Source organism: Osmerus eperlanus, chromosome 7, assembly GCF_963692335.1.
Source record: "Osmerus eperlanus chromosome 7, fOsmEpe2.1, whole genome shotgun sequence".
In the NCBI taxonomy this organism is placed as follows: domain Eukaryota; kingdom Metazoa; phylum Chordata; class Actinopteri; order Osmeriformes; family Osmeridae; genus Osmerus; species Osmerus eperlanus.
The window spans coordinates 4,905,379-4,930,046 of NC_085024.1; the positions used below are offsets into that span (position 1 = coordinate 4,905,379).

At 53.3% G+C, this 24,668-nt stretch overlaps 1 protein-coding gene across 4 annotated transcripts in view; it reads right to left on the minus strand.

Annotated features, from left to right (window-relative positions):
• Positions 1–406: 406 nt before the first annotated feature.
• The window catches only part of kirrel3l (kirre like nephrin family adhesion molecule 3, like), a 39,236-nt gene continuing 14,974 nt past the window's right edge, over positions 407–24,668 (minus strand). Inside the window, exons 2-15 of one of the 4 annotated variants that reach the window (XM_062466657.1) lie at positions 16,019–16,171; positions 14,349–14,498; positions 12,037–12,194; positions 9,307–9,457; positions 8,930–9,035; positions 8,421–8,569; positions 8,170–8,297; positions 6,132–6,258; positions 5,728–5,828; positions 4,717–4,915; positions 3,534–3,641; positions 3,166–3,275; positions 2,890–2,979; positions 407–2,711 (exon numbers count right to left, since the gene is read on the minus strand). In XM_062466657.1, the coding sequence (XP_062322641.1) occupies positions 2,202–2,711; positions 2,890–2,979; positions 3,166–3,275; positions 3,534–3,641; positions 4,717–4,915; positions 5,728–5,828; positions 6,132–6,258; positions 8,170–8,297; positions 8,421–8,569; positions 8,930–9,035; positions 9,307–9,457; positions 12,037–12,194; positions 14,349–14,498; positions 16,019–16,171 (2,240 nt within the window). In that variant the 3' untranslated portion in view covers positions 407–2,201. Of the gene's footprint in view, positions 2,712–2,889; positions 2,980–3,132; positions 3,276–3,521; positions 3,642–4,716; positions 4,916–5,727; positions 5,829–6,131; positions 6,259–8,169; positions 8,298–8,420; positions 8,570–8,929; positions 9,036–9,306; positions 9,458–12,036; positions 12,195–14,348; positions 14,499–16,018; positions 16,172–24,668 lie in introns of all 4 variants that reach the window. The other 3 variants (XM_062466655.1, XM_062466656.1, XM_062466654.1) reach the window with 3 other exon arrangements.

Below are 24,668 nucleotides of genomic sequence, written 5' to 3' on the forward strand. Positions count from 1 at the left end.
GCTGAGGTGACGAGGCAGGCTCGCACTGTCACATAATACCCAGCTTTGTCACAGCACCATCCTATTACCATGAGAGCTGGGTGTGGCAGGATGAGGAGCGGGGTCTGGAGAGACAGCAGGAGTTCCACCATCTCATCTGTCTTCATTAAAAGCTGGCCTCCACTGGGAGATGGGGAGAGTCAACACAGGGCGGTTAATTTATGTATTCATCAATGTGGGCAGCTTTGTTTGTCTCTGTTCTCTCCCGGTGCATGGACTCTCGCGGCTTACAGAAAACAAAAAACAACATGGCCTTTTTTTTTTTTTTTTTTCTGAAATGGTTTTATTTAAATATAAATATGTGTACAAAGTTACAAGCAACGATAGCTCATTTTTAGCAAATAAAATTCTTAATACATTATTAAAAAAAAAAAGAAAAGGAAAATGGCAATTAGTTGTTTCAAAAAAGCATAGTTAATCTTTCCGCATTCAGTGATTGATGGACAACTTTAAAAGAGAGACATTTGTGGACCCAAATAAAATCAATCAAGTTAGAGCTTCATAATGTATATATAATATAAAGATACTTTACAATAGAGCAGCTTACACGCTGTACATTAAGGCTTATATAAAATATAAAAATAAAGACGAGCAATGATCTCCATGGTTCACTTTGTTTCATTTGTTCTCAAATTGGGCTGACTAGTAATACTTGAGAGACCAATGGCAGTACAGGATTCCAGACAGAAACTTCCTGGTATTCAGGAAGGTAACAGGATGTGGAATGCAACTTGGCCAGGTGCAGTAAGCAATCTCTCAAACAAGGAATGGACATGAAAAGAAAGGCTGAAGAGTTTCACTAGACATCATCTGCATGCAACAGAGAAAGATTGGGCTCACCCATTTGTACAGTTAATTAGTCAGTATGTCTGGGTAGTACTGTGTATCTTTTGTAAACATATTGAAGCTACTTGATTGTGTTGTGAAACCGTGTCCAGTCCAATGACTTCACATCTTACGAACCCATCTAAGACTGGTTAAAATGAGACTGCATGTCAAGCTGATCTCAAAGAGTTCAAGATAACCACCCATTTACAAACCCCATCCTTTGATTGTTCTGGAGATAGCCTGCTCCCCATGTAGCAGTCTGGAGACACGGTGGGAAATACAGTACCCAGATAAAGATGAGGCATTTCCTTTGTCCTAGAGAACTTTGTTGCTCCCCATCTTTGGGTTGTCATGGACTTGTCCAACATGTCAGAACAATGACACATCTCTCGTTAGCATGAAAAGCTACAATACCCATTCACTTCATAATTCCCTCTACCCTAACTCCCCAGCAATCGGCACTGGCTGATCCATCCCTCCTAACTCCTTATCAGAAAAAAAGCCAAGGGAATGTAGCTCAGGCCAAAAGGATTCCGCCACTGATTACAACAATCCGTGGAACGCCAGCCTGTCGTCACCAGAGCCAGCCTATGGTGAAGGGTAGTTAAGGACCCTCTGTGTATAGCTCAGTCTGTTGTTGACTAAAGTCACAAAAGTGTGCTTAGGATTCCTCTCGCATGCCGGCAAACACTTTACGACAACAATGTGTTGGCTGTCATCTTTTGTGTTCTTTGTTTTGTTTATTTCCCCTCTTTCGTCTGTGATCTTTTGTCGTCTTCTTGTGTCAGCGTTTTGTCCGGGTTCTGTTCTGTAGTTCAGTGCAGACTCTGGAATCCTTTTGGATTGATATACCCGGATTGTTTTTGGCCCTACTCAAAGTCAAAAGGTGCGTTTGTGGGATGGAGTTCCAGTTAGACCTGCCACTAAACCCAGTCCCAGGGTGGGCTCAGGCTGTCACCGTGGTTACAGTGACCTGGTAACCCCGTGAGACATCCCACTGTGGCGTGTGAGATGACTGAGTGGCGAGTCACAATCAGAGGACTCCGCCTCCTCGCGGACTTGGTAGGGATCCACGGCACCCACCCGTGTTCGTTCACAACACAAGAATAAATTAAGGACGGTCATCTTCCCACAACCGAGATCACACTGTCTCCCTCCAAAACCATCCGGGGGGGGGTGGGGAAGGACCAATCAAAAGAGTCTCTTCTCCCCTTCACGTTACTCCCCTCGGCCCCCCCCCCCGCCCTTCCCCCCCACACTTCCCTTGCAGAGGCGACCCCGAGTTTCCCCCTCTCGCCACTCCCGTGCACTCTCGCCGCGCTCCCCCGGCCTGATCAGACGTGCGTCTGCATGCGCTGCGACGGGCGACCGTAGTCGGACTGCTGCGAGGACACCTGCGACGAGGCGTAGGAGAAGCGGGAGGAGCCGGACACCTTGCTGGCCTGGTCCAACTGGTCGTAGGCATCCACCTTCTCATAGGAGGCCGGCTTGACGTAGCTGGTGAAGGCGCGGCCGTAGGTGGCGGTGGCGGAGGCGGAGGTGGGCAGGTAGGCGGAGCCGCTGTAGACGGGGTCGGCCGGGTAGATGCTGGCGGGCTGGGCCGCCTGCTGCTGCTGCGCCTGCTGCTGCTCGTAGGTGGAGCGGGCGCCCGTAGTGGTGGCGTAGCGGTGGGAGAAGTCGTAGATGCGCGGCTGGGCGCTGTGCTGGCCGTACAGCGGGCTGGGCGAGGGCAGCTGGGAGGGCGTGTAGACGGGGCGGGGGTTGGGCACGTACTCGGAGAAGCCACTGCTGCGGACGTTGCGGTCCTCGTGGGCGCGGACGTTGTAGTAGCCGTTGGTGGGGTCCTGAGGGGGGACACGCGGGCGGAGCGAAAACAGGTTGTTATTGTTTCTTTGAGGTTGCGCGCTCCAGTGGAGCAGCTGCTCACACGCTTCCTACGCAACGCTTTTAGCAAAGAGTTATCTCGTGTCGTGTTATTTTGGGGGGTTGAATGTTGAATGTTTTCAGGAGGTTTCTTTTTACCTTGGTGTCCGAGCGCTCGTCGTCCTCCTCTTCCAGAAGGTCGCTGTGCTCCGTACGAGACGTCCCCGGAGACTCGCTGCTGTTGGGAGCCTGAGGGCAAGGCAGCGTGTTCAGGAATTACAAGGTTGAACGGCGCAGGCGAATGAGAACAAGGACCCCTCCCCCCCCCCCAAAAAAAAGGATTGGTGCATCCCCATTCCAAAACATGCGCTCCTTCCTTCCCCAAACATGAATATAGATTACTGTTCTGGGCAGAGCGGAGGGGGGGATGAGTACCATGGGCTCCTTGACGTCCTCCTCGTCGTCGTTGCCGCGGGTGGCATTGTGATCGCTGTGGACGATCTGGACTCTGATGTCACTCTTGGAGAGACGTGTGCACTTTTTACCTGTGAGGGGGGGGGGAGAAGGGGGGGGGAGAAGGGGGGGGGGGGTTGAACACACAGCAGGATTAATGCTTGAGGCCCTTTTTTTTCTTTTTTTTACCAATTTAATTCAAAACTTTGAATTTAATCAAGTCAATTCCGGAACTGGAATTAAATAAAGTGTAAATGGACGGGTGGGATTGTAATGGAATTAACTGATGTGAGACAATGGAGTGCAGCCCAGCCCTGACTCCTTGTGCCCATACTGACCATTGAGCTCACCTTTGCCAGTGTGTCTGCAGCACAAAGACACAAGGGTGACGACACAGATGAGCAGGACACACCCGCCGCCCACAGACGCCCCCACGATGATCAGCATGGGCAGAGCCTCTGTGAGAGAGAACGACATAGAGAGAGAGAGAGAGAGAGAGAGAGAGAGAGAGAGAGAGAGAGAGAGAGAGAGAGAGAGAGAGAGAGAGAGAGAGAGAGAGGGGAAAAGAAGAGAGCGAGAGACAGTGAGAGAGAGAGACACAGTGAGAGAGAGAGAGAGAGAGAGAGAGAGAGAGACACAGTGAGAGAGAGAGAGAGAGAGAGAGAGAGAGAGAGAGAGAGAGAGAGAGAGAGGGGGGGGGGGAGACAGAAAGTGTCAGTGTCAAGACCCCGCGGATCAGAGAGCGCGAGAGGGAAGAGATGGGGAGCGAGATGGAAACAGATCCATCCATTCTCCTCTCTAATCCTGCCCACGCCAGAACCCATATAAATGCGTATGCTGTGCGCCCGGTCTCGCTCGGCCAGCACACGCTGCCTCCGCGTCCGCGGCCTGCCTCGTGTCTCTAATCTCTCTGGAGGAAGGGTAACAAGGCCTGACACGCAATGAAGCAATAGACAGTAATCTAATTAGAGATTCCAGGAGACACCGGCTCCCCGGCCCTCCCGAGACCCGGCTTGGCCGCGTTGATGTAAATTGCCGGCGAGGACCTTATTTTTGGTGTCTAGTGCAACAAAGGCTTCCGCCGGCGCCAGTGCCGAGTCGAAGTAGCTCAGCCTTATTTAAGCTTGTTTAAGGGGGCTGGTGTAGCGGTAGCTGGGGGGGGGGGGGGGGTATAGGGGTGAGGGGGGGGGGGGGGTGAGGGAGGAACCGGGGGTGGGGGGGAGCAAAAATACTCCAGATCCGCACCTGTGGCTCCTCCTAATTGACTTCGGGCCCCCCCTCGATCGATGGCAATGTTACGGGGAGCAAACGTTTTCATTAAGGGGAGACCATCTCTCTGATTAAATAATATCGATTCGAAAGAGTATAATTAAGATAAGCGCCAGATTGAAGTTCGGTTCTGACCCCGTCTGCCTCACTCTTCACAAACACCCGGCTGAGCTGAGGTGTCTCTGATGCCGGTCGGAGCCCAAGCGGTCGAGAGGATCGGCTTGGACGAGAGGAAAGAGGAAACAGGATGTCGTGGGTGCGCACCTTGCTCCTTGAGGGTGACCAGGGCGGTGTCTGTGCCGAAGCGGTTCCAGGCGGTGCAGTTGAACCGCAGCTGGAAGTCCTGGGCCAGCGTCTCGGACAGGACGAGGGAGGAGAGCACGCCGTGGTCGCTGGCCACCGTCTGGACGGAGAAGCGTCCGGAAGACCCGGAGGAGAGGCTCACGTCTCCAAAGCTCCACACCTGAGGAGGAGAGAACAGCGGCAAACAGCAGGGGGGGGGGTCAGTGGCGTTCGTCGACAGGGCCATTCTCTGTCAGAGAACAAGACGACCACGGCTGAGCCTTGTTAGATCTCGGCTACCCTCTCTGACTGCGGGCCTGGACAGACTCACTCTACTCCAATGCCCCCCTCCCCCCCGCACCTCTCTCTCCCTCCGTCGACCTTCAAAGCACTCCCTGGCTGGCAGTGCTCGCAGCCTTGTGTTTAAACTGCCTCCCACGTCTGCCCTCGGGGGGCTGAGCAGGTGGGGGGGGGGGGGGGGGGGGTGCAGGCGAGGAGGCAGGAGGAGAGGCTGCGAGGCTCCTGTGTTGCGAGGCCGGTGGGGGCACCTGGCCCTCACATCTCCGCAGACCCTAATTATCCTCTCTCTGCCGGGCCCACGCTCGCCAGTTCAACAGGGTCAGCGCAGTCGAGCCTGATGGGCTGCTAATTGAGCGCGGTTTGGCTGGAGACTGCAGGAAGCCAGTCTCCACACAGCCCCCCCCCCCCACCACCAACTCACTCATCTCTGGTCTTTGTGAGTGTGTGAGCAGGTATGTATGCGTGTGGGAGGTGTGTGTGTGTGCGTGTGGGCGGAGGGTTGCCGTGTGAGAGTGTGCGTGTGACCGTTCCCGCCTGTGCGTGTGCGTAGCGAAAGATAAAGGGCAACAGCAGAGCACACACCGAGCGATTGCTCTCTTAAGTGTTGTGCGCGGCGCAAGGTGGATGGTGAGAGTCCACTCAAACAAAACGCAAACCAACAGCAGCCAAAGCAAAGACAAGAGGCTCACTTACAATCTTTTCCGGAGGTGGGCTGCTTCCCACCAGGCACTCCAGCTTGCCCTTGGAGTGCTTGACAGCGTGCTGCGTGGCCTCTGCTGCGATGATAGGTGGGCCTGGAGAGAAAGAGAGAGAGAGAGAGAGAGAGAGAGCAGGGGGGGGGGGGGGGGAGGAGGGGAGAGAGGTGCAAGAGAAGAGTGTTCTTGAGACATTGACACAACAGCGCGGGCTAAGATATGGAATCTTTGACGCGATAAAGTCTGAGTCTGGGAGAACAGAGGGGGATATTAAACCCATTCTTCAGCCTCGTGTGTGCGGCCAAACAGCACGCCCGGAGGACTTGTGTGCGCGGCGGAGGGCGGGCAGGGCGGGACAGGAAGTGACCCGCGGGAGGGATTAAGGAAGGAAATGCGTCTCACCGTTGACGGTCAGGCTGACGTCCCTCTCGGCCACGCCGATGCGGGGCACGATGGCCTTGCAGGTGTACGTCCCAGCATCCTCCTGGGTGACGGCCTTCAGCTGCAAGGTGTTCCCGTTACTGAGCACCTTCAGACAGGGAGAGAGATGGAGAGAGATGGAGAGAGAGAGAGAGAGAGAGAGAGAGAGATGGATAGAGAGAGAGAGAGATGGCGATAGAGAAAGAGAGAGTTGGCGAAAGAGAGAACAGAGAGACTATTTTAACCAGCGGCTCATCAGCAGGACAGCCAACGCATCAGCAGGAGGGGGACTGACCGGACGCCGTTACTAACGCCGCCACTTTCAATCTAATTCCACAGCGAGCGGCTTTAATCACAGCATTAAGCTCTCCAGACGTCCCTCTGCGGTGACCACGGCGCCGGGTAGAGTGTCGTAATTGAACGGCGGGGACAGACGCGAGGGCTCCGTGGTGAGAGCGGGCCTCCGCCTCCGGAGCAACTCCACCCCTCCCGCTCGTTAGCTCATTGATCCTGCCATTCCATCAAGCTGTGATTAATCCATTTACTCCCTCTCCTACTCCTCCGCCCCCCCCCTCCACCCAACCCACCCGCCCCCCCTCCTCCAGCCACGCACACAAACACACCACACTCTGGCACATCCCCCCACACCCTGGCTCCCTTTCGCTCGCCCTCTCTCGCAAAAAATATATATTTTATTCCAACGCACTTATAGAGTAACCCAATTAATCCATTACTGGTGGCTATGTGAGATGCAGTGACAGAGGTAGGGGGTGGGGGGGGGGGGTTGTGGGGGGGTGGGGGTGGATGGAAAGGGGTGTGGATTAGAAGAGTGGCCGTGCTTTTCCCCTCAGAGTACACGAAGCCTGAAAGCGTTCACTCTCCGAGATGACAGCATGGCTCGTCTCGGGGCGCTTCGTACCGGCGCTGCTCTCCAGAGCTGCCTCTGAAATCGGATTACGGGCGAGGAAAGAGCCTCCCCTGGGTGGGGGGTGGGGGGGGGGGTGACTCGCTCCACCAGGAAGTTAAAACGAAAGGTGGAGATGTCACGTTTTACTCGAGGAGGAGTGTGTGTGTGTGTGTGTGTGTGTGTGTGGGGGGGGGGGGGGGCGGGGGAGGGGAGTCTGTCTTGGGTTGGACTTCTGAGAAATGGCTTTGGCAGAAGGCTTTCTCTGAATCATTGGGTTTAGACCCACAGCTCCGGTGATTGGATGATTGATTGATCCAGTGGCCACTTTGTTATGACAGCATGTCAGCTCTCTTGGTGAGGGGGTGCGGCGTTGACAGTGGGCACACAGACATACAGACAGACAGACAGGCAGACAAGCAGGCTTCCAGGCACACAGACAGACAGACGGACAGACGGACAGACAGACAGGAAGGCTTCCAGGCACACAGACAGACAGACAGACAGGCAGGCTTCCAGGAACACAGACAGGCAGACAGGCAGGTAGGCAGGCAGGCTTCCAGGCACACAGACAGACGGACAGACAGACAGGCAGACAGGCAGGCTTCCAGGCACACAGACAGACAGACAGGCAGGCTTCCAGGAACACAGACAGACAGACAGACAGACAGACAGGCAGACAGACAGGCAGGCTTCCAGGAACACAGACAGACGGACAGACAGGCAGACAGACAGACAGGCAGGCTTCCAGGAACACAGACAGACGGACAGACAGGCATTCAGGCTTGAAGACAGAAGGAGAGGCGGACAGACAGGCAGACAGACAGACAGGCAGACAGACAGACAGACAGGCAGGCAGGCAGGCAGACAGGCAGACGGACAGAAAAAAAGAACCTCTTCCAGGGACTGAGGGGAGGCGAGGAAGGTTTTCCCCTCCTGAGAGGACATCCTGACGGGAAGTGTGAACGTGTGTACTGGGAGAGTGTCTCAGCCACATGAGGACACACTGACAGGAGGTGAGGAAGACCCAGGGCCAAACAGGAGCATGTCGAGGAAGGGGGAGGAGGAGGGGGGGGTGTCGGCGAATTCATGTGGAAGGAAAGCTAGCTTTCTTACCACGTTGGAGCCTTGCTTGGTCCAGGCCAGAGTCAGGGGAGGGTTCCCCGTCCAGCCACAGGTGAAGGCGGCGTCCATCCCCGTGTCCACCGTCATGGGCTTGGGCTCAGACAGGGGTCTGGGCCCGACTGTGGAGGAACGACAAACAAACGAGTCAAACAAACACTCCTCACATTCACGACACTTTCGCCTCCCAACACTTTCCAACAGGCTATGGGCTGCCAGCGTGGGGGATCTCTAGCTGCACTTACACTGCACGTCCACCAGGGTGCTGACGTTCGTGCTGCCTACTGAGTTGGACACCTCACAGGAGACAGGGTCTGTGAAGTAGGAGTGGTCCACAGTCACCTCCAGACTGTCCCCATTGGCCTCCGAGATAGGGACCCCTCCTTTGGCCCATCTGGAGAGAGAGAGAGAGAGAGAGAGAGAGAGAGAGAGAGAGAGAGAGAGAGAGAGAGAGAGAGAGAGAGAGAGAGAGACATACTGTTACTATCCTCGCTCACTTTCAATTAGACCGACTGGTGTTTACAGAAATGTCTTACACTACTGACAGGGAGAACTTTGACAGTGGATAAAAGAATGGATAAGTTCAAGACTCTGCTACAGATGTCTGTGTGGGTGCGTGTGAGTTTGTGTCTTTGTGTGGGTGTGTGTGGGTGTGCATGTGTATTTTTGTCTGTGTGTGTGTGCTGTATGTACTTGTTTGTATGTGTGTAAATGGGCATCAGCATGTGTTTACGTGTGTGTGTGTGTGGTTCACCTGTATCCTGTGATCTCCGGGTTGGCGGAGGCAGAGCAGATGAACAGAACCTTGGCCCCCTCCATCACTGTCTGGGGCTGAACTGACAGCGTCACCGTGGGGGGGTCTGCAGAAGAAAGAAGAAACAACAGCATTACTGACACGAGGCCATGCGGTCGGGCTGAGAGCACAGCACTGTCATGGGGAGGTGAAAGGGGGCATGTGCAGGCAGGCAGAACAAACGGCCCCTCCATTCACTCTTGAGAGCCACTGGAGGGAAGGTTATTTACAGCCGGAGCTTTTAAATAACGCTTTTTTTTTGGGGGGGGGGGGGGGGGGCGTCGCGTTGACGGGGCCGTGCTGGCGGCCCGGGGGGGAGCGGCGGAGGGGACACTCACGCTGGACGCTGATGGTGACGGATGTCTGGCGTCCGGCGGGCGCAGCGGGGTTCAGGACCCGGCAGGTGTAGGTGCGTCCGGAGTCCCGGTCCTCTGGGACGATGGGGAGCATGCTGACAGCCAGCTCCCTCTTCCCATCCTCCATCCTCGTCTGAGAGAGAGAGAGAGAGAGAGAGAGAGAGAGAGAGAGAGAGAGAGAGAGAGAGAGAGAGAGAGAGAGAGAGAGAGAGAGAGGGGGGGGGGAAGACAGAAAGTGTCAGTGTCAAGACCCCGCGGATCAGAGAGCGCGAGAGGGAAGAGATGGGGAGCGAGATGGAAACAGATCCATCCATTCTCCTCTCTAATCCTGCCCACGCCAGAACCCATATAAATGCGTATGCTGTGCGCCCGGTCTCGCTCGGCCAGCACACGCTGCCTGAGGGAAATACAGAGAGAGAGACAGTGAGAAAGAGAGATAGAAAGAAAGAGAGAAGGAGAGACCAGAGAGAGTGAGAGAAACAGAGAGAGAAACAGAGAGATAGAGCCAGAGAGAGTGTGTGAAAAGAGAGAGATTACATTTTCCACCGAGGAGCTTCGAGACATGGGAGCATGGTATGGTAGTTGTCCAGCATAGTGTTCTCTGGTGTGACAATGTGGTCAAGGGAAGTAGCACATGTGGTCTAGTTGTGGTCTACATAAGTATCACGTGGTTTAGATGAGATTAAAATGTGGTCTAGGTAAGTAGCACATGTGGTTTAGATGAGATTAAAATGTGGTCTACATAAGTATCACATGTGGTTTAGATGAGATTAAAATGTGGTCTAGGTAAGTAGCACATGTGGTTTAGATGAGATTAAAATGTGGTCTAGGTAAGTATCACATGTGGTTTAGATGAGATTAAAATGTGGTCTAGGTAAGTAGCACATGTGGTCTAGATGTGGTCTGCATAAGTAGAACATTTGGTCTAGATGTTGTCTACATAAGTCGAACATGTGGTCTAGATGTGGTCATGTGCATGGAAGATGCCTTCCCCGCAGACACAACCCTGCTGTTTCCCCTCATTTCCCCCCTTCAGGTGTCGATGACACCACAGGTCTTATTCTCCTGACATGCGAGCCATTAAACTTGCCATCCTGTCCATTGGCAGAGCAGTTAAATCATATAGTTTATGAGGCGGAGGGGGGATATTGTGCTGTTCCCACATTTCTGGGAGTGCCTCACGTCAGCAGCTCCTGTTTGTCATCATCTTTGAAATCTATTTATTGCTCACTGGAATCAATACGCCTAAGTGAGGAAAGGTGTAGACTCGGAGGATGGGGCCTCAGCGATGACACGCACTCACCCAGGGACACGCACGGATGAACAGACACACACACGCGCACACTCTGATGAGTGACAGCGTGCAGCCATGGCAGGGGTGACTGTGTGTCTATATTTCTATGGATGTGAGGGGAGAAGGGTGGGGAGGGGGGGCGGTCACACATTTCTGGAAAAGAGCAAGGGCATGCTGTGCCCATTCCCCGGACGGCCGAATCAATGGACCAGGCCGTCCACTTCCTCAGCCAGACACACGAAAAGCATTTTTACGCTAGATCGAATCGCATCGCTCCCTCTCGCCACCCTTCACTCTGCCCCGGCTCTCCCTCTCCTCCTCCTCGCTCGCCCGCTTCCTGTGTCTTCTCCGGGCTAAAAGCGTCCCCTCTCCTGTTCTCAGCCTGCCGCCGTTTACCTCGCAGGACTTCCGCTCCCCGGCGCTTCGCCCTCCCCTCTCTGTTCCCGCCTCTCTCGCCTCTCCTCCCCTCTCTGTTCCCGCCTCTCTCCCCTCGCCTCCTCCCGCCTCTCTCGCCTCTCCTCCCCTCTCTGTTCCCGCCTCTCTCCCCTCGCCTCCTCCCGCCTCTCTCACCTCTCCTCCCCTCTCACCCTCATCTCCTGAACCCTCCCCTCCTCCCCTCGCGCCGCGAATCGTCTCAACCTCTCCTCTCTTCTCGTCTCTACTCTGTCGCTGCCCCCCCCCCGACCCCTTCCTCCTCCCCCCACGCCCCCCCCCCCAAACACCGCAGGCCCTCGCCTCTTTAAATGTGGCGTTTAGCGTCATTTAGCGTGGTCAGGGAGCATGACAAATGTGACACTTTCCCGACCGCGGCTGGTTCACGCTCTGCCGGCTCTCCATTGTGCCCAGGCTTTGTTGTGGGTGATTTCTCCTCTGCAGAAACCCCTACTGTATCAAACGCTCATGCCTGTCTGAGCTTTGGCATGCTCCAGTTATGCTGTAGTGTCACTGCGTTAGAGAGAGCAGAGGGGGAGGTTGTGGTGGTGGTGGGGGGGGGGGACTGTAGGGGCAGGAGGGAGGGGGGGGAGGCAGAGGAGAGGGCTTCAGGCGCGAGTGAAGAGAGGAGGGGGGACTGCAGCGTTAGAGGTAGAGCGAGGGAGCGAGAGGAAGGGGAGAAAGAGAAGAGGATCTAGTCCTGGGAGTCAAAGAAAGGGGGGGATGGAGAGAGAGGGGAGGAAAGATAGAGAGAGGGGGGCCGGGAGACGAACGCTGGGGGAGAGAAATGAGAACTAGAAGAGAGAGAGAGATACGGAGAGCCTATATTACCCAGAGAGAAAGACACTGCATTCGGAGTAGCTCTACGACCCGGGTCTACCCTGCTCTGCATTGGTGTGTGCCATTGGGTAGTTTTGCTTGAGTGGGTGGATGACAGTGAGCGAAGGATGAGGTTGAAGTGGACTCGGGCCCTCCTCACCGCGTACCTTAGAGTAGACGGCTGTCTCCATGACTTCCCCATCCCGGTACCAGGTGATTTCGGCGGCCGGCTTGGCCCCCGAGGCCCTGCAGGTGAGGTTGTGAGGCGTGTGGGCCTTCAGACGAACCACCGGTCCCCCTTCCACCACGGGATCTCCTGGAGGAACTGCCAGAGAGACACACACACACACACAAGGAACACGTCACGGCAAAGCCAAACCCCGCTTCGGTTCATTGAGTCCGTGGCTCCCCCTCACCACAAAGCCATGTGAGACCCAGATCGGGAGAATGAGCAATGGCAGTTGTGTAATGGAAGCCATGACTTGACAAGCCACGTATTGTTTCGTCTCGCCGTGACAGTCAGATTTTGAGTTAAGAGTTGGGTGGACTACAATAACGCCCTGTCCTCTGGAAAAAAAAGGGACTCGAAGCTAACCCATTCGATTTCTCTTCTTAACATTGGGACTCTGTCATTACCACTCTGTTTACCCCCACTGCCGAACAGAGATGTTTCATCTCAATTGCTTATTTGTTCATTTATTTGCTCGGTTTCGCTCACGCTGCTGGGAAGTCGAGCATGCCAAGCCGTGATGAAGGCGTCTATCTCCCTGGCCAATAAGGGGAGGCGTAAACAGGGAGACCGAGCCGGCCTCTCTCTCGCCGCCTCCGCCGAACCAATTTCTGTGTGTGTATCTGAATTGTCAGAGGTCCTTCCGGCGTGCCAGCATGGACACTAATGGAATCCGAGCGCTAGGTGATTTTAATTTCCATGCCGATTCCCCTGACTGCACTCCTGCTGTTGAGTCCTTTGACTGCACAGGATTGCTTTGGTCTCATCCGACCGCATTGATTCCCCCCACCCCCCACCCCCCCTCTGACAGTACACGCACACACACACAGACACACGCACGCCCTATCTGTCTCCGCGTTTCTTTCTCCATCTCCTGGAGACACCGTGGTCCCCGGTGTTCACACTTGCCCGGCGCGCCCCGTCCCCCGTCCCCGCGCGGCGTCGCAGGTTGATTCGGTTCCGCGCGACGGGAGACTTCCGTGCGAGCGAGTGCCCTCTCCCCCCTTCGCTCCCTCCTGAGCGAGCGGGGGGAGAGCGCCCCTCCGCCCGGCCGTCTGCCCGCTCTCTCCTGGGCTGTGCCGCGCTCTTCGCGGGCGGGGTGGGTGATCTGTTAACCGCCTCGCTCGCCGCCGCTTTGAGGAGGCGGGGGGGGGGGGGGGGGCGTCGGGGTGGGAGCCTGGCCCGGTGCTTGGAGTTTAACCAAATTAGAACTGCAGTCCTCATTACAGGCGAGTCTGGCTACATGCTTCTTCTGTCCGGCCTTTCTTCTCCTCTCGTTTCCTGGCCCAAATGAGCTCACACGATCACAACATCCTCCGGCGCTGGATGAACAACATCACACCAAGACAGCGCACACGAGGGGAGCGCACGGCGCGCGCGGCCCGTAGCGGTGCGGCCCCTCGCACAGCGGGGAGCGCCAGTCGATCGGGGGAGAGGGAGACGTCAGCGAGGTGTGGGACGAGGCGGGGTGGAGTTCCTCTTCCGACCAACAGGTGTCAGCAGTGCTACGCTCTCCCACGAGGCCTGCCTCCCCCCCTCCCCCCTCCCCCTTCCACAGCCCTGCCCCTCTCCTTCGCTGACTGATGCCGGGCGAATATGGAGATCACTCACATCACGTTAATGTAAAAAACGCCCCGCGGTTGACAAATTTTGTGACTCACTGTAAAATGTGCTAACTGTGCAGACCTTGACTTTAAGCGACCACGCAAGTCATTTGTGACTGCAGCAATCACATTATCCTGGACTTCCACAGTCTTGATTATGGCCACTGAGAAGAGAGAAGGGGGGCTATTTTTCCTTGTCGGCTTCTTACACTCAGTTTTGCTGGGTTTGAAAATACTTTCAGGACATGATTTACAGCTGAAAGTCAATTTTCCAGGTGTTATGTCTGAATGCTGATAACAGCAGGTGATTTTATGAACAGAGACCCTAACGGAGACACAGAACCCTCTCGCATTTTCGACACATTTGTGTGTGTGAGTGTGTGTACACGCATTTGTGTGAGCGAGTCTTCGTGCGTGCGTGGGCACACCCCACACAGGTGTGCACGCCCGTGCGCATTTCTTTTCTGCCTTTCGGCATTCCTCGCATCGCGCCTTTGCGTACGCTTCCATCGGCTGCGTTCGCGTGCGTCTCATGATGCCCCCCCCCCACACCACCACCAACCACCCCCGCCCCCTCACCCCCCCTCACCCCCCCCACCAGCCCCCCATCGGTCTCCGTGCCCGTGTCCCCCCCCCCCAGTCTTACCCAGCACGGTGAGCTTGGCCCCGGTGGAGCGCAGCGCCGCCTGCGTGGCCTGACACTCGTACACGGCGTCGTCCGCCAGCTCGGCCGCGTCGATCAGCAGGCTGTGCTCGCCTGATAGCGGGTCGCCCATTAAGGAGTAGCGCGTCCAGCCTGCGTCGAGTCCAAACGCCCAGGGGGAGAGAGAGAGAGGGAAGGGAGAGAGAGAGCACAGTCAGGGGAGGGAAACCACAGCGACAGCAAACAAACCCACTGGAACACACGGCGAATGAAAGGCTGGCGTCCGGGAGAGAGATAGAGAGAGAGAGAGAGAGAGAGAGAGAGAGAGAGAGAGAGAGAGGAGAGAGAGAGGAGAGAGGAGAGAGAGAGAGAGAGAGAGAGAGAGAGAGAGAGAGAGAGAGAGAGAGAGGGAGAGAGAGAGCAGCGCCTCGGACAAGGGGAGAGGAGGATTGCTGGGATTTTTTGAGACGGGCCGAATGAGTCACACCCCGGTGGCGACACTGAAGCGCCAGGCCGGCGGCGAGGGGTGAGCCAGCGGACCACATCAACACGGCGAGGCGAAGGTCAGGAGGAAGTGCTTCCACCTTCTCATCAGACGCGCGTTGAAATGTCAATGCCAAACAACAGCCCATTGATTATCCAGCTCGCTACGAAAACGACTGGAATTGCTTGACAACGGAGCGAGAGTGTGGTGTCGGTGGCTGCGCGGCCTGACACCGGGTTGGTTTTCTCACTATTCATTTGTGTAAAAACCCCATCAGGCTGACAGAGAAGGACCTGCTCACTAATGAGACCTGGCATTGATCAGACCAGGGGAGACAGACACACAAAGAGAGAGACACAAAGAGAGAGACACACAGAGAGAGAGAGAGAGAGAGAGAGAGAGAGAGAGAGAGAGAGAGAGAGAGAGAGAGATGAGAGAGAGAGAGAGAGAGAGAGAGAGAGAGAGAGAGAGGGAGAGAGAGACAGTATGTGCGTATGTATGTGTATATACGGGTATATACGTGTGTATATATACGTGTGGGTGTATGTACACGTGTGTATGTGTATATATATATATGTGTGTGTGTGTGTGTGTATCTATTTAGTTATTTATGTATTTATTTCTACCGATTATTTGGCAAAATTAATAATATACCAACTTGAATAATAATAACATGGATACAAGTTGTGTGGTATAATTACACGTATGTATATGTTTAACTGCCGTGTGTGTCTCTCTGTATGTGAGTGTATGAAATATAAGTATATATAGGCCATGATTTACATTGATGAATATTTCTGTACTTCTACCGTTGCTTTGGCAATATGAACAATTGTTGTTTTCATGCAATAAAGCCCTTTGAACTGAACTGAACTGAGAGACAGAGAGAGAGAGAGAGAGAGAGAGAGAGGAGAGAGAGAGGGACAGAGAGACAGAGACAGAGAGAGAGAGGGACAGAGAGACAGAGACAGAGAGAGGGACAGAGAGACAAAGACAGAGAGAGAGAGAGGGACAGAGAGAGAGAGGGACAGAGAGACAGAGACAGAGAGAGAGAGGGACAGAGAGACAGAGAGACATGGAGACAGAGAGAGAGAGAGTCAGAGAGAGAAACAGACAGAGAAAGAAACAAACAGAGACAGACAGAGAGAGAGAGCAAGCCGGGGCGAAGGGGGAGCATCGGGGCTCTCACCTGGCAGGTCTCGTTCCCCGCCCAGCGCCAGGCCGTCTTTGGTCCACTGCACCATCCCGCGGTAGCCCACGATGACGCAGGGCAGCGTCACAGACTGGCCCGCCACCACCACCTGGTCCTGGGGCTGCTGGGAGAAGTAGGCAGCCTGGGCAGCTGTGGAGGAGGGAGGAGAGGAGGGGTGAACAACACCGGACACTGACACAGGGGTGTAGGCTCGTTTTCAAATGTGGATGGGACAGCTTTTTGAAATATGTTGAGGATGTGAGGATGTGGCTGTTAAATATTTTTGTATGACGTGAGGGGGACAGATTTACAATTTTCTAATGGCAAATGGGGACACACACACACATGTATAATGAAACCTACAGCCCTGCACTGACAGGAACACTAAACTCAGAAGACACCATACGACGTGTAATATCAGTCATCCTGCTGTGATCGACATGCGCTTCCTTTTGGCTCTGACAGCATGGGGGAGAGGCAGGGTAAAAGCTGAATCCAAAGAGTGTTTAACAACCCAGACACACATCACAGACGGGTTTGTTTGCGGTTCAACGCCACGAGTGTTAGCTAGCTGTCACTAGCTTAGCTTAAGAAAGCATCAGCGTGTGGAAGTATTTCCATTCTCAACATGGCCGCTCGACTGAGGGGATCCGCTGCTTCATAACTTATTTAACTCTTTCCGAGACCATATGGCGACAAGCACGCTAACACGAAGCTAGCGCATCGAAGAGAGAGAAATCTGCCACTCTTTTGGGGAGCTTTTTGTAAAAATGGATGTTAAACAATCAAAACTCCATTAAGATTCCCCGGGGAACTATCTCTCTAAGCATGCTGAGACACCTGCCTCTGTTCCACCGCTGTGTGTACCACACACACACGCACACACACATCCGAGCATCCACACACACACACGTATGCATAAAAAACAACACACAAACACATGCACGCACACACACATATCCAAGCATCACACACACACGCATACACCCACACAAACTGTACACACAAACACACACATACACGCATCAACAAATACACCAAAGCAGGCACGTAGAGGAACAGTTTGAATAAGGCCCCATGTTTCCCACTGTTTGTGCCATGACGCTGAAGATTGAGTATTACAAACCCTACTGGCAGGCAAGGGTGGCAGCTCTCCAGAGGTAACTAATCCTTTGGGGAAGATATGAGGGGAGGGAGGGAGGGAGGGGGGGAGGGAGAGAGAGAGAGAGAGAGGGAGAGAGGGAGAGAGAGGGAGAGAGGGAGAGAGAGAGAGAAAGAGTAAGAGTAAGAGAAGTTGGTTTTGAAGGTTTTTCTTTGAAGGCGGTGGGAGGGGTTGTACTTAAAAAAAGCTTCCCTTCGTTTTTCTTTCTTTCTTTCTCTCTCTCTCTTTCTCTCTCTCTCTCTCGCCTTCTTTGTGGCTCAATTGGGAGAATGTGGGGTGTCGGGCTGGGCCGGGGGGGTGGGGGGGCGGGGGGGCTAAGATAAAGAGGAGTCTATTCAGCCTCTGCTAAGCCCCCCTGAAATGGTTCTCTGGGTGGGAGTGCTTAAACAGACAAGCTAGGGGGGCTTCCCCAGGGAAGAATGCTGCTGAAAGGAGGGCAACATACGGCGGCCAGAGACACACTATTGTCCCCTTGTCCCTTTCTTTAATAGGCCTCTTCATTTCCAATCAATCCTTCTAAATGCAAGTTTAATAGCTTTTCAATAGCAGCTTTCTACCCCAGAGGGTCGCTAGGATTTTCACTCTCCTTTCAACCCCACTCCACCCCCCTCCTCCCTTCACTCACCCACTCCCTTTTGGCGCTGGACCTCACCCCCCCCCCCCCCCCTCCCTGTTTTCTCACTACATCATTCTCTCTTCAGTTTCTTTTGCTTTTCAGGCGGGGGTTTCCGAGGATGCTGGCAGTGTTTGTTCCCTACTCAATTATCCACTTCATCTGGGGGTGCACTGGTAACTGAACCCTGCCCCCCTCCCCCCGCCCCGCCCCCTCCCTCATTCCACTTCCCTCCCTCCCTCCATCCTGTTCTCCCTCCCTCCCTCCCCAGGACAATCAGCCCCTGCCAACCAGTGAGTCCATCACAAACGTAAGTGTCTGAGTGAGTCAGCTGCTTCTCCACCCAGTCATCTGCAAAACTGATCTCACTGTCGCCTCTCACCCACCCCCCCCCCCCCGCCCCCCGCCCACGGCCAAAGTCAATCCGAAAAAGAAACAAAATGCAAAAATTACACGACGTCGAGTCGACTCTTCCAATCTCCATGTCCTCCCCACCTGCCTTCGCACTGACGAGTGTGCCAAGCGTGTGTAGGTGTGCACGCGTGTGTGTGTCTGCATTGTGTCACGCACAGTGATTCAAATGAGACCAATTTGAGGGTGTCAAAGAGAAGTAAAACGCCTTCTATCTCAGTCTATTAAGCGTCTGGTAAGGGCTGGCATTTTCTATTCGTGTCTTCAAAAAAAAAACGTTTTTATATTCCGCCTGTCTTAATGTTCTGCTTTTATGAGCTATTGAGCGTTTTCATACAGTTCTTGTGGCATGGTGCATTTGGGATTTCCTTCTTTATGTTTGCTACAGTACAAACATTGATTGCAATTAAGTATCTTGCCCACAGTACCTGAATGTTTACAATGGGCAATAATTCACTGCATTGGGTGATTGGTCCAAATGGATTACATGCATTGAACAGCTCCTCGCGCTCACCCACATGCAATTTCACATCTTCGAATAATTTACATAGCAAACGCACGTGTGCTCGCTTACTCGTGTACACACAGTCACACACTAGACACACACACTTATATTTAGTACACAGCTTTGTGCTGTAGCAAAATGTCACACAGTGTGAGTGATTCATTGCTCTCCAGATTCCTTATTGAAAACGCTCAACAGAACATCTCGTCTGGCTAATGACTCATTCCAGATTCTTTAATTCCTCCTTGCTGAATTAGACAATTCTTTGACGGTGTATTAGCAGCTTAATTACATGAATACATTTTTGACTGCAGAGAGAGAGAGAGAGAGAGAGAGAGAGAGAGAGAGAGAGAAAGAGAGAGAGAGAGAGAGAGAGAGAGAGAGAGAGAGAGAGAGAGAGAGAGAGAGAGAGAGAGAGAGAGAGAAGGAAGGAAGGAAGGAAAGGAAAGGAGAGGAAAGGAAAGGAGAGGAAAGGGAGGAAGGAGAGTGAGAGGACAGGAGAGTGAACAGTGGGTGTGAAGTGGCGTGTCCTCGGTACTCTGCAGTCTGTCATCCGCTTCAATACACACACACACAGCTTCACGCACAAACACACAACCGCAGGCACACACACACACACACACGCATACACACACATACAAATATGCATAGGAAGACACAAATACAATAAAACTCCCACAAACAGACAGGCTCATTGTACAGAATGTATGTGCATCACTGCTATTGAAAGAAAATGTCAGAAAAGACTGTCTTTGAACGTATCTACACCTACAAGAAGTATACATGTGTGTTGTCAGGGTTTAGGTATACCGTTAGATCATTCTATTTAATTTCTACAATGATGGTCATATGTTTTTTGACCAATTGACAAAGGAATTGAATCAAACCTAACATTAAGGGTGTTTGTATGTGTGTGAGAGTGTGTGTGTGTGTGTGTGAGAGCTTGTGTGCTTTTGCTGTCCCTAGTAACAAGGTCAAAAGAAATTTGGCCCGATACATTTTAATCCAGATTTTCGAAATGGAATATCATTTCACGCCACTGGATTGGAGCCAGTGTGCATGTGTGTCTGTTTGTAGAGTGTGACTAACTGATATATGGTTTGTGTCTGTGTGTGCGTGTAAATGTGTGTGCACCTACAGTGTGTGTGTGGGAGGGAATTGGAGGGTGTTAATAGGGCAAGCAGCCCGTCTGGGACTGCAGGGCACATTTAGTTGTGACTTTGACTCAGTGACTTCCTGTCACGCAGTCAGGGTTAAGTGCAGTGCAGCCTGGGTAACTTGGGTAGAACATGTTAAAGAGTAGTGGAGGTCCCCTGGCAGTGAACCGCCATCTGAACCCACAGGCAGGTCTCCCATGGGATGAAGATGGACAGATGTCTCCCCTGATCCCCTGCTGGACATCTGCATCAGGACATCCTCGTCGATGGAACCAAAGGAGCGTTTGTGTGCGTGTGTTTGTGTGTGTGTTTGTGTGTGTGTGTGTGCGTGTGGTGCACGCGTGGATGTGTGTGTGTGTCCTGTATTTTAGCAGGCACACTAAGCAAGGCTGTGACCTCTCGGTGACCCATTGCTCTGGCCAGCTGACGACACAAAGCACCAGCACGCTCGTAATCTGACAATTTAGCGACGTACTCGACTTAAAAACCTCTCAACTCAAATATAGACGGCCACCTCCACCCATGCAAAACTCCCACGCACAAGTTCCAGCTCCATCCGTCCTTGTTCCAACACCTTGGAGGAACTGAGTTAAGCCTGATGGTTGAAGATACACCTACCCTGTGGGCCAAAACAAAATGACACTGTGTGTGTGTGTGTGTGTGTATGTATGTGTGTTGTCGAACTAAGAGGCTCTGAGCACAGCTCGTGGCAGGGACAGTCCCTATTCTAGGAACATGTCTACGTTGTCGTCCTGTGCCCATCTGGTGCCTGACTGCTCCAGAGTGTCCCATCCCATCACTCCTGGAGGCTCCATAGTGTCCCATCCCATCACTCCTGGAGGCTCCATAAACATGAGTGCTCTCAACTTGACTGGGCAATTTGCTCCATGCAGTAATAATTCAAAACGTCCGAAAATAGAAGCGTGTATCTGCTCGCGTCGTCTCCCTACTGGCTGCTCTGCGCCTCGCCGGCGCTGGTGGGAGACGCAGGGGCGAGAGGAAAAAAGGGAGGGAAAACATCGAAAACACAGGAAGGGAGAGAAATGCACACACAAAACAAGGCAATTGGCACCCCGAAAAAGTGTCAAGCTGGATATAAACAACCTCTCTCCCCAAATGCCATCCATTGTGCCACGTCTAGATAAGAGTTCCAAATCGAGCTGGAAAATGCAAGCTCCATTTCTTTGTGTGGAATTATCATCCCTTTGTTTTGACTCGGGGTCCTTTGTCTTCCTCTTCCTAGTGTGTGTGTGTGTATTTGACTCGGGGTCCTTTGTCTTCCTCTTCCTAGTGTGTGTGTGTGTACAGTGGTATGGAGACATGTTTGGGTGTTTGTCTGTGTGTGTGTGTGTGTGTGTGTGTGTGTGTTGGAGCAAGAGTGCGTTTGAGGGAAAGAGAGAATGTGTGTGTCTGTGTGTGTTGGAGCAAGAGTGTGTTAGAGAGAGAGAGAGTGTGTGTGTGTGTGTGTGTGTCTGTGTGTGTTGGAGCAAGAGTGTGTTAGAGAGAGTGTGTGTGTGTGTGTGTGGAGACAGACAGTAGTGCTGAGACAGCTGAGTTGTAGAGTGTGTTTCAAAGAGGGCCTCTGAGCTCATCTCAGGTTTGATTTGGCAAGCCCCAGAATAATCTCCTCTCCCAGTCTTCTGCAGGGCAGGGAGGACATGGGGGAACCAGTTAGCCTGAGATACCACCCACCACAGCCTCCCCCCAGTCCCATTACCACCACCCCCCCCCCCCCCCAGTACCACCAGCTCATCTCCCCCAGGCCTACCACCTGGCTCTGCCGCAGAGCTCCAAACACCTGTAGAGGCTGTCTTTGTTTTACCCTCTTTCTCTCTCTCTCCCTGGCCTCGTGCACGTTCGTCTAGCTCTCCTTGCGTGCCGTTTTTTCTCCCCCCTTGCATCCCAGACGCCCTCTCCCTCTCCCTCGCTCTCTCGCTCTGCGCGTCACAATCTCCCCCTCTTTCTCTCCCTTTCTGGGTTTTTGTGTGTAAATTGCGCTCTAACAGCTTTTTAAGAGCTGTTTTGCCGGAGTTTAATCCTCCCAGCCTACCCTTTCAGTCTTTCTGTCATTGTGAGAATCTTGGCTCCGACCAGGACCCCTTTTACAGAGCCCAGTCGCTCATCCGCCTCCCCCCCCCCCCGCCGTGCAGCCCACACCCGATCCTTTCTCCTCCATCCCTCCATCCCTCCACACGCCACCCTATCTGCCAGTGCAGCGCCCCCCCCCCCCCCTTCCCCCTCTCCCCTCTGTGTATCTCTCATACCTCCACAGTCAGCCAACGATGATCCCTGAAATCAATGCCTTGCAGGCCCCTTTTCAGAGTTATATAAGGTGTTACTAATTGTTGATTTGCCTTCTCCACGGCTCTTTCTGCCACCTCTCGTCTTCTCCAGGCTCCCTGTCAGCCAAGCCGTCCCCCCATCTCCCCACCCCCCCGCCCGCCTGCCTCCCACCCTCTCCTCGCCCCGTCTCCCCCCCCCCCTCTCCATATCTTCTCCCTCACTCCCTGTCCCCTTCTCTCACTCTCTGCCTCTCCCTTCCCCCCCCCCCCCCCCCCCCCGTGCGTGAACATTGCAGGGGCTTGTGTCAGCTTGTCAACACGCCGCACTAGAAACCAGGGCAGCGGGAACAACAACACAAAAAAAGAAACTGCACAAAGACCGGAGAAAACCAAGGTGGAAGAGGAAAGGGGGGGGGGGGAGAAGAAGAAAAAAAAAATGAGGGAAAAGTGGGCTCCTGTCAGCCTCCAATTGTAAAGGGCTGGGCCAGAGAGGGTACTGATAGAAGGCTGTAATCAGTGTGTCTCCAGCGCTGTCACCCGGAGGGTGCTGTGGCTGTGCGGGGAGAGGAGAGGCAGAGGGGCTGGGCTCATCGCATGGGCGAGCAACGTCTGGATTTCTCCCAGGGCACCTGCTACAGCAGAGGCAGTGGAGAGAGTAATAGAGAGGTAGAGAAGGAGGGAGGAGAGGGGGAGGAAGGGAGAGGGGGGGGGGTGAGGGGGGGGGGCAGAGTGCTGATGTGACATTGTGTGGGTGTTTGTGTGTGTGTTTGTGTTTGTGTACGGCGGTGTCTATTTGTCTTAGCGTATGTAAGTGTCGGGAGTGTGTGTTTCTAGGTCTGTGGGTGTGTGTGTGTTGTATTTGTGCACAACCCCAGGAGTAGCTAAGCTGCAGTGGCTGACGCTGTTGCAAAAAAAGACTCCTCTCTCTCTGTCTCTCTCTCTCTCTCTCTCTCTCTCTCTCTCTCTCTCTCTCTCTCTCTCTGTCTCTCTGTGGTGTCGCTACTGAGCAGAAGAAGTTCTCAGACTGTCACTTTCCTCTCTTCCTTTCCATCTCTCTCTCTCTCTCCCGCACTCCTCCTTTCCCCCCTTTCCCTCCATCTCTTCACATCCTCTCTTCCTCCTCTTCTACACTCCATATCTCCACCACCACTCCTCTATTCCACTCCAGCTCTCCCTCCACTTCTGAGCCGGTTGAGAGCCACTATAGCCACATGTCATCAGACAGCTGGTTGGCTGGCTGGCTGGCACGAGGACAGCAAATGAAAAAGCCACGGATGAAGAAAAAAAAAGGGGGGGGGGGGAGAGGGGAGGGGAGATGAAATTGTCAGTACACATCAGCCAGCAGTCTTGACAAGATGTTGATTGAGCCAGCCTTGTCGTTCCGTTCCCGCCTGCCCCCCCGGTGTTTTCGCGACACAACGCCTGCTGGCTGGATCTGTGTGTCACACTCCCTCCCCCCCCCTGCGCCCTCCCTCCGTCTCGCTCTCCCCCTCTCTCTCTTTCTCTCACTCGCCCTCCTTCTCTCTAGTGCTTGGAAGGGCTTTCAGTATAATTTACTGTGCTTTTAAATCATTAACTTCTTGTGCAGTTTGCAAAAGCCCCGGTTTAGTGTGTGCACAACAGCTGACATGCTGGATAAAACAGTGCCACTCCTCAACATGTGACAGCAAGCTTGCTCAAAGATGGGTCGGAAATAAATAAATTAAGCGTCTACCCACCCCAAGTCGCTCCCCAGCTGTACGTAGCATCAAGTAAACAAAACAAAGAAAGAAAGAATATATTAAAAATCCATAAAACAATGAAAAGATCATGTTAAAAAGTGCTTCCCTCGCTCTCTCACACACACACTTTTTCTCAAAGGCAAAATAAAATGAAAACAAAGGAATTTTCCGCTTAGACTCTGCCATTGGGACTCTGGGCCTAATGCCCTGGGGTGTCAATTAATTTAGTCTGGGGATTTGCGGCCTACTCTGCCTAATTGAGCCCAGTGGAGAGCCCCTTGGCTCTTCGCGATAGGAAGTAGTGTGTTTCATAATTAATCCTTTTTTTCTACTTTATTATTTTTTTTTTTAATGAGGGTGGTAATGTTGTAAATGTATGCATCTCATTAGGGAAGAAGGGCTATCTCTGGTATTGTTCTCTGCTGCTGTGTTTGCTGCCGGAAAAAGATGAATCGGAGAGACAACCTCTGTTGCGAGCAGCGTCTCATTGAAGTCAAAGGTATTTTTTCCCTTTTTTTGGGGGTTGGGGTGTGTTTGAATATGAAGCGTGACTGGTTCAATGAGAGTCTCATTAGTGTTGCTTAATGTGTGTGCTTTTTAAAGCTTACAGGTTAATGCCCAAATGGCCGCCATTCCGTTGAAGCTCACTTTAATTTGATACATAATTCTCTTTTTCCTCAGCTTCTGACGGCGAGAGTTCTTCACAGAGAGGAGCTGGGTGCGAACTGAACTCTCTACCCGACTGGGGCCGATAGGGGACAAACATGCTGGTAATTAGACCTGCTTTAAATGCTTC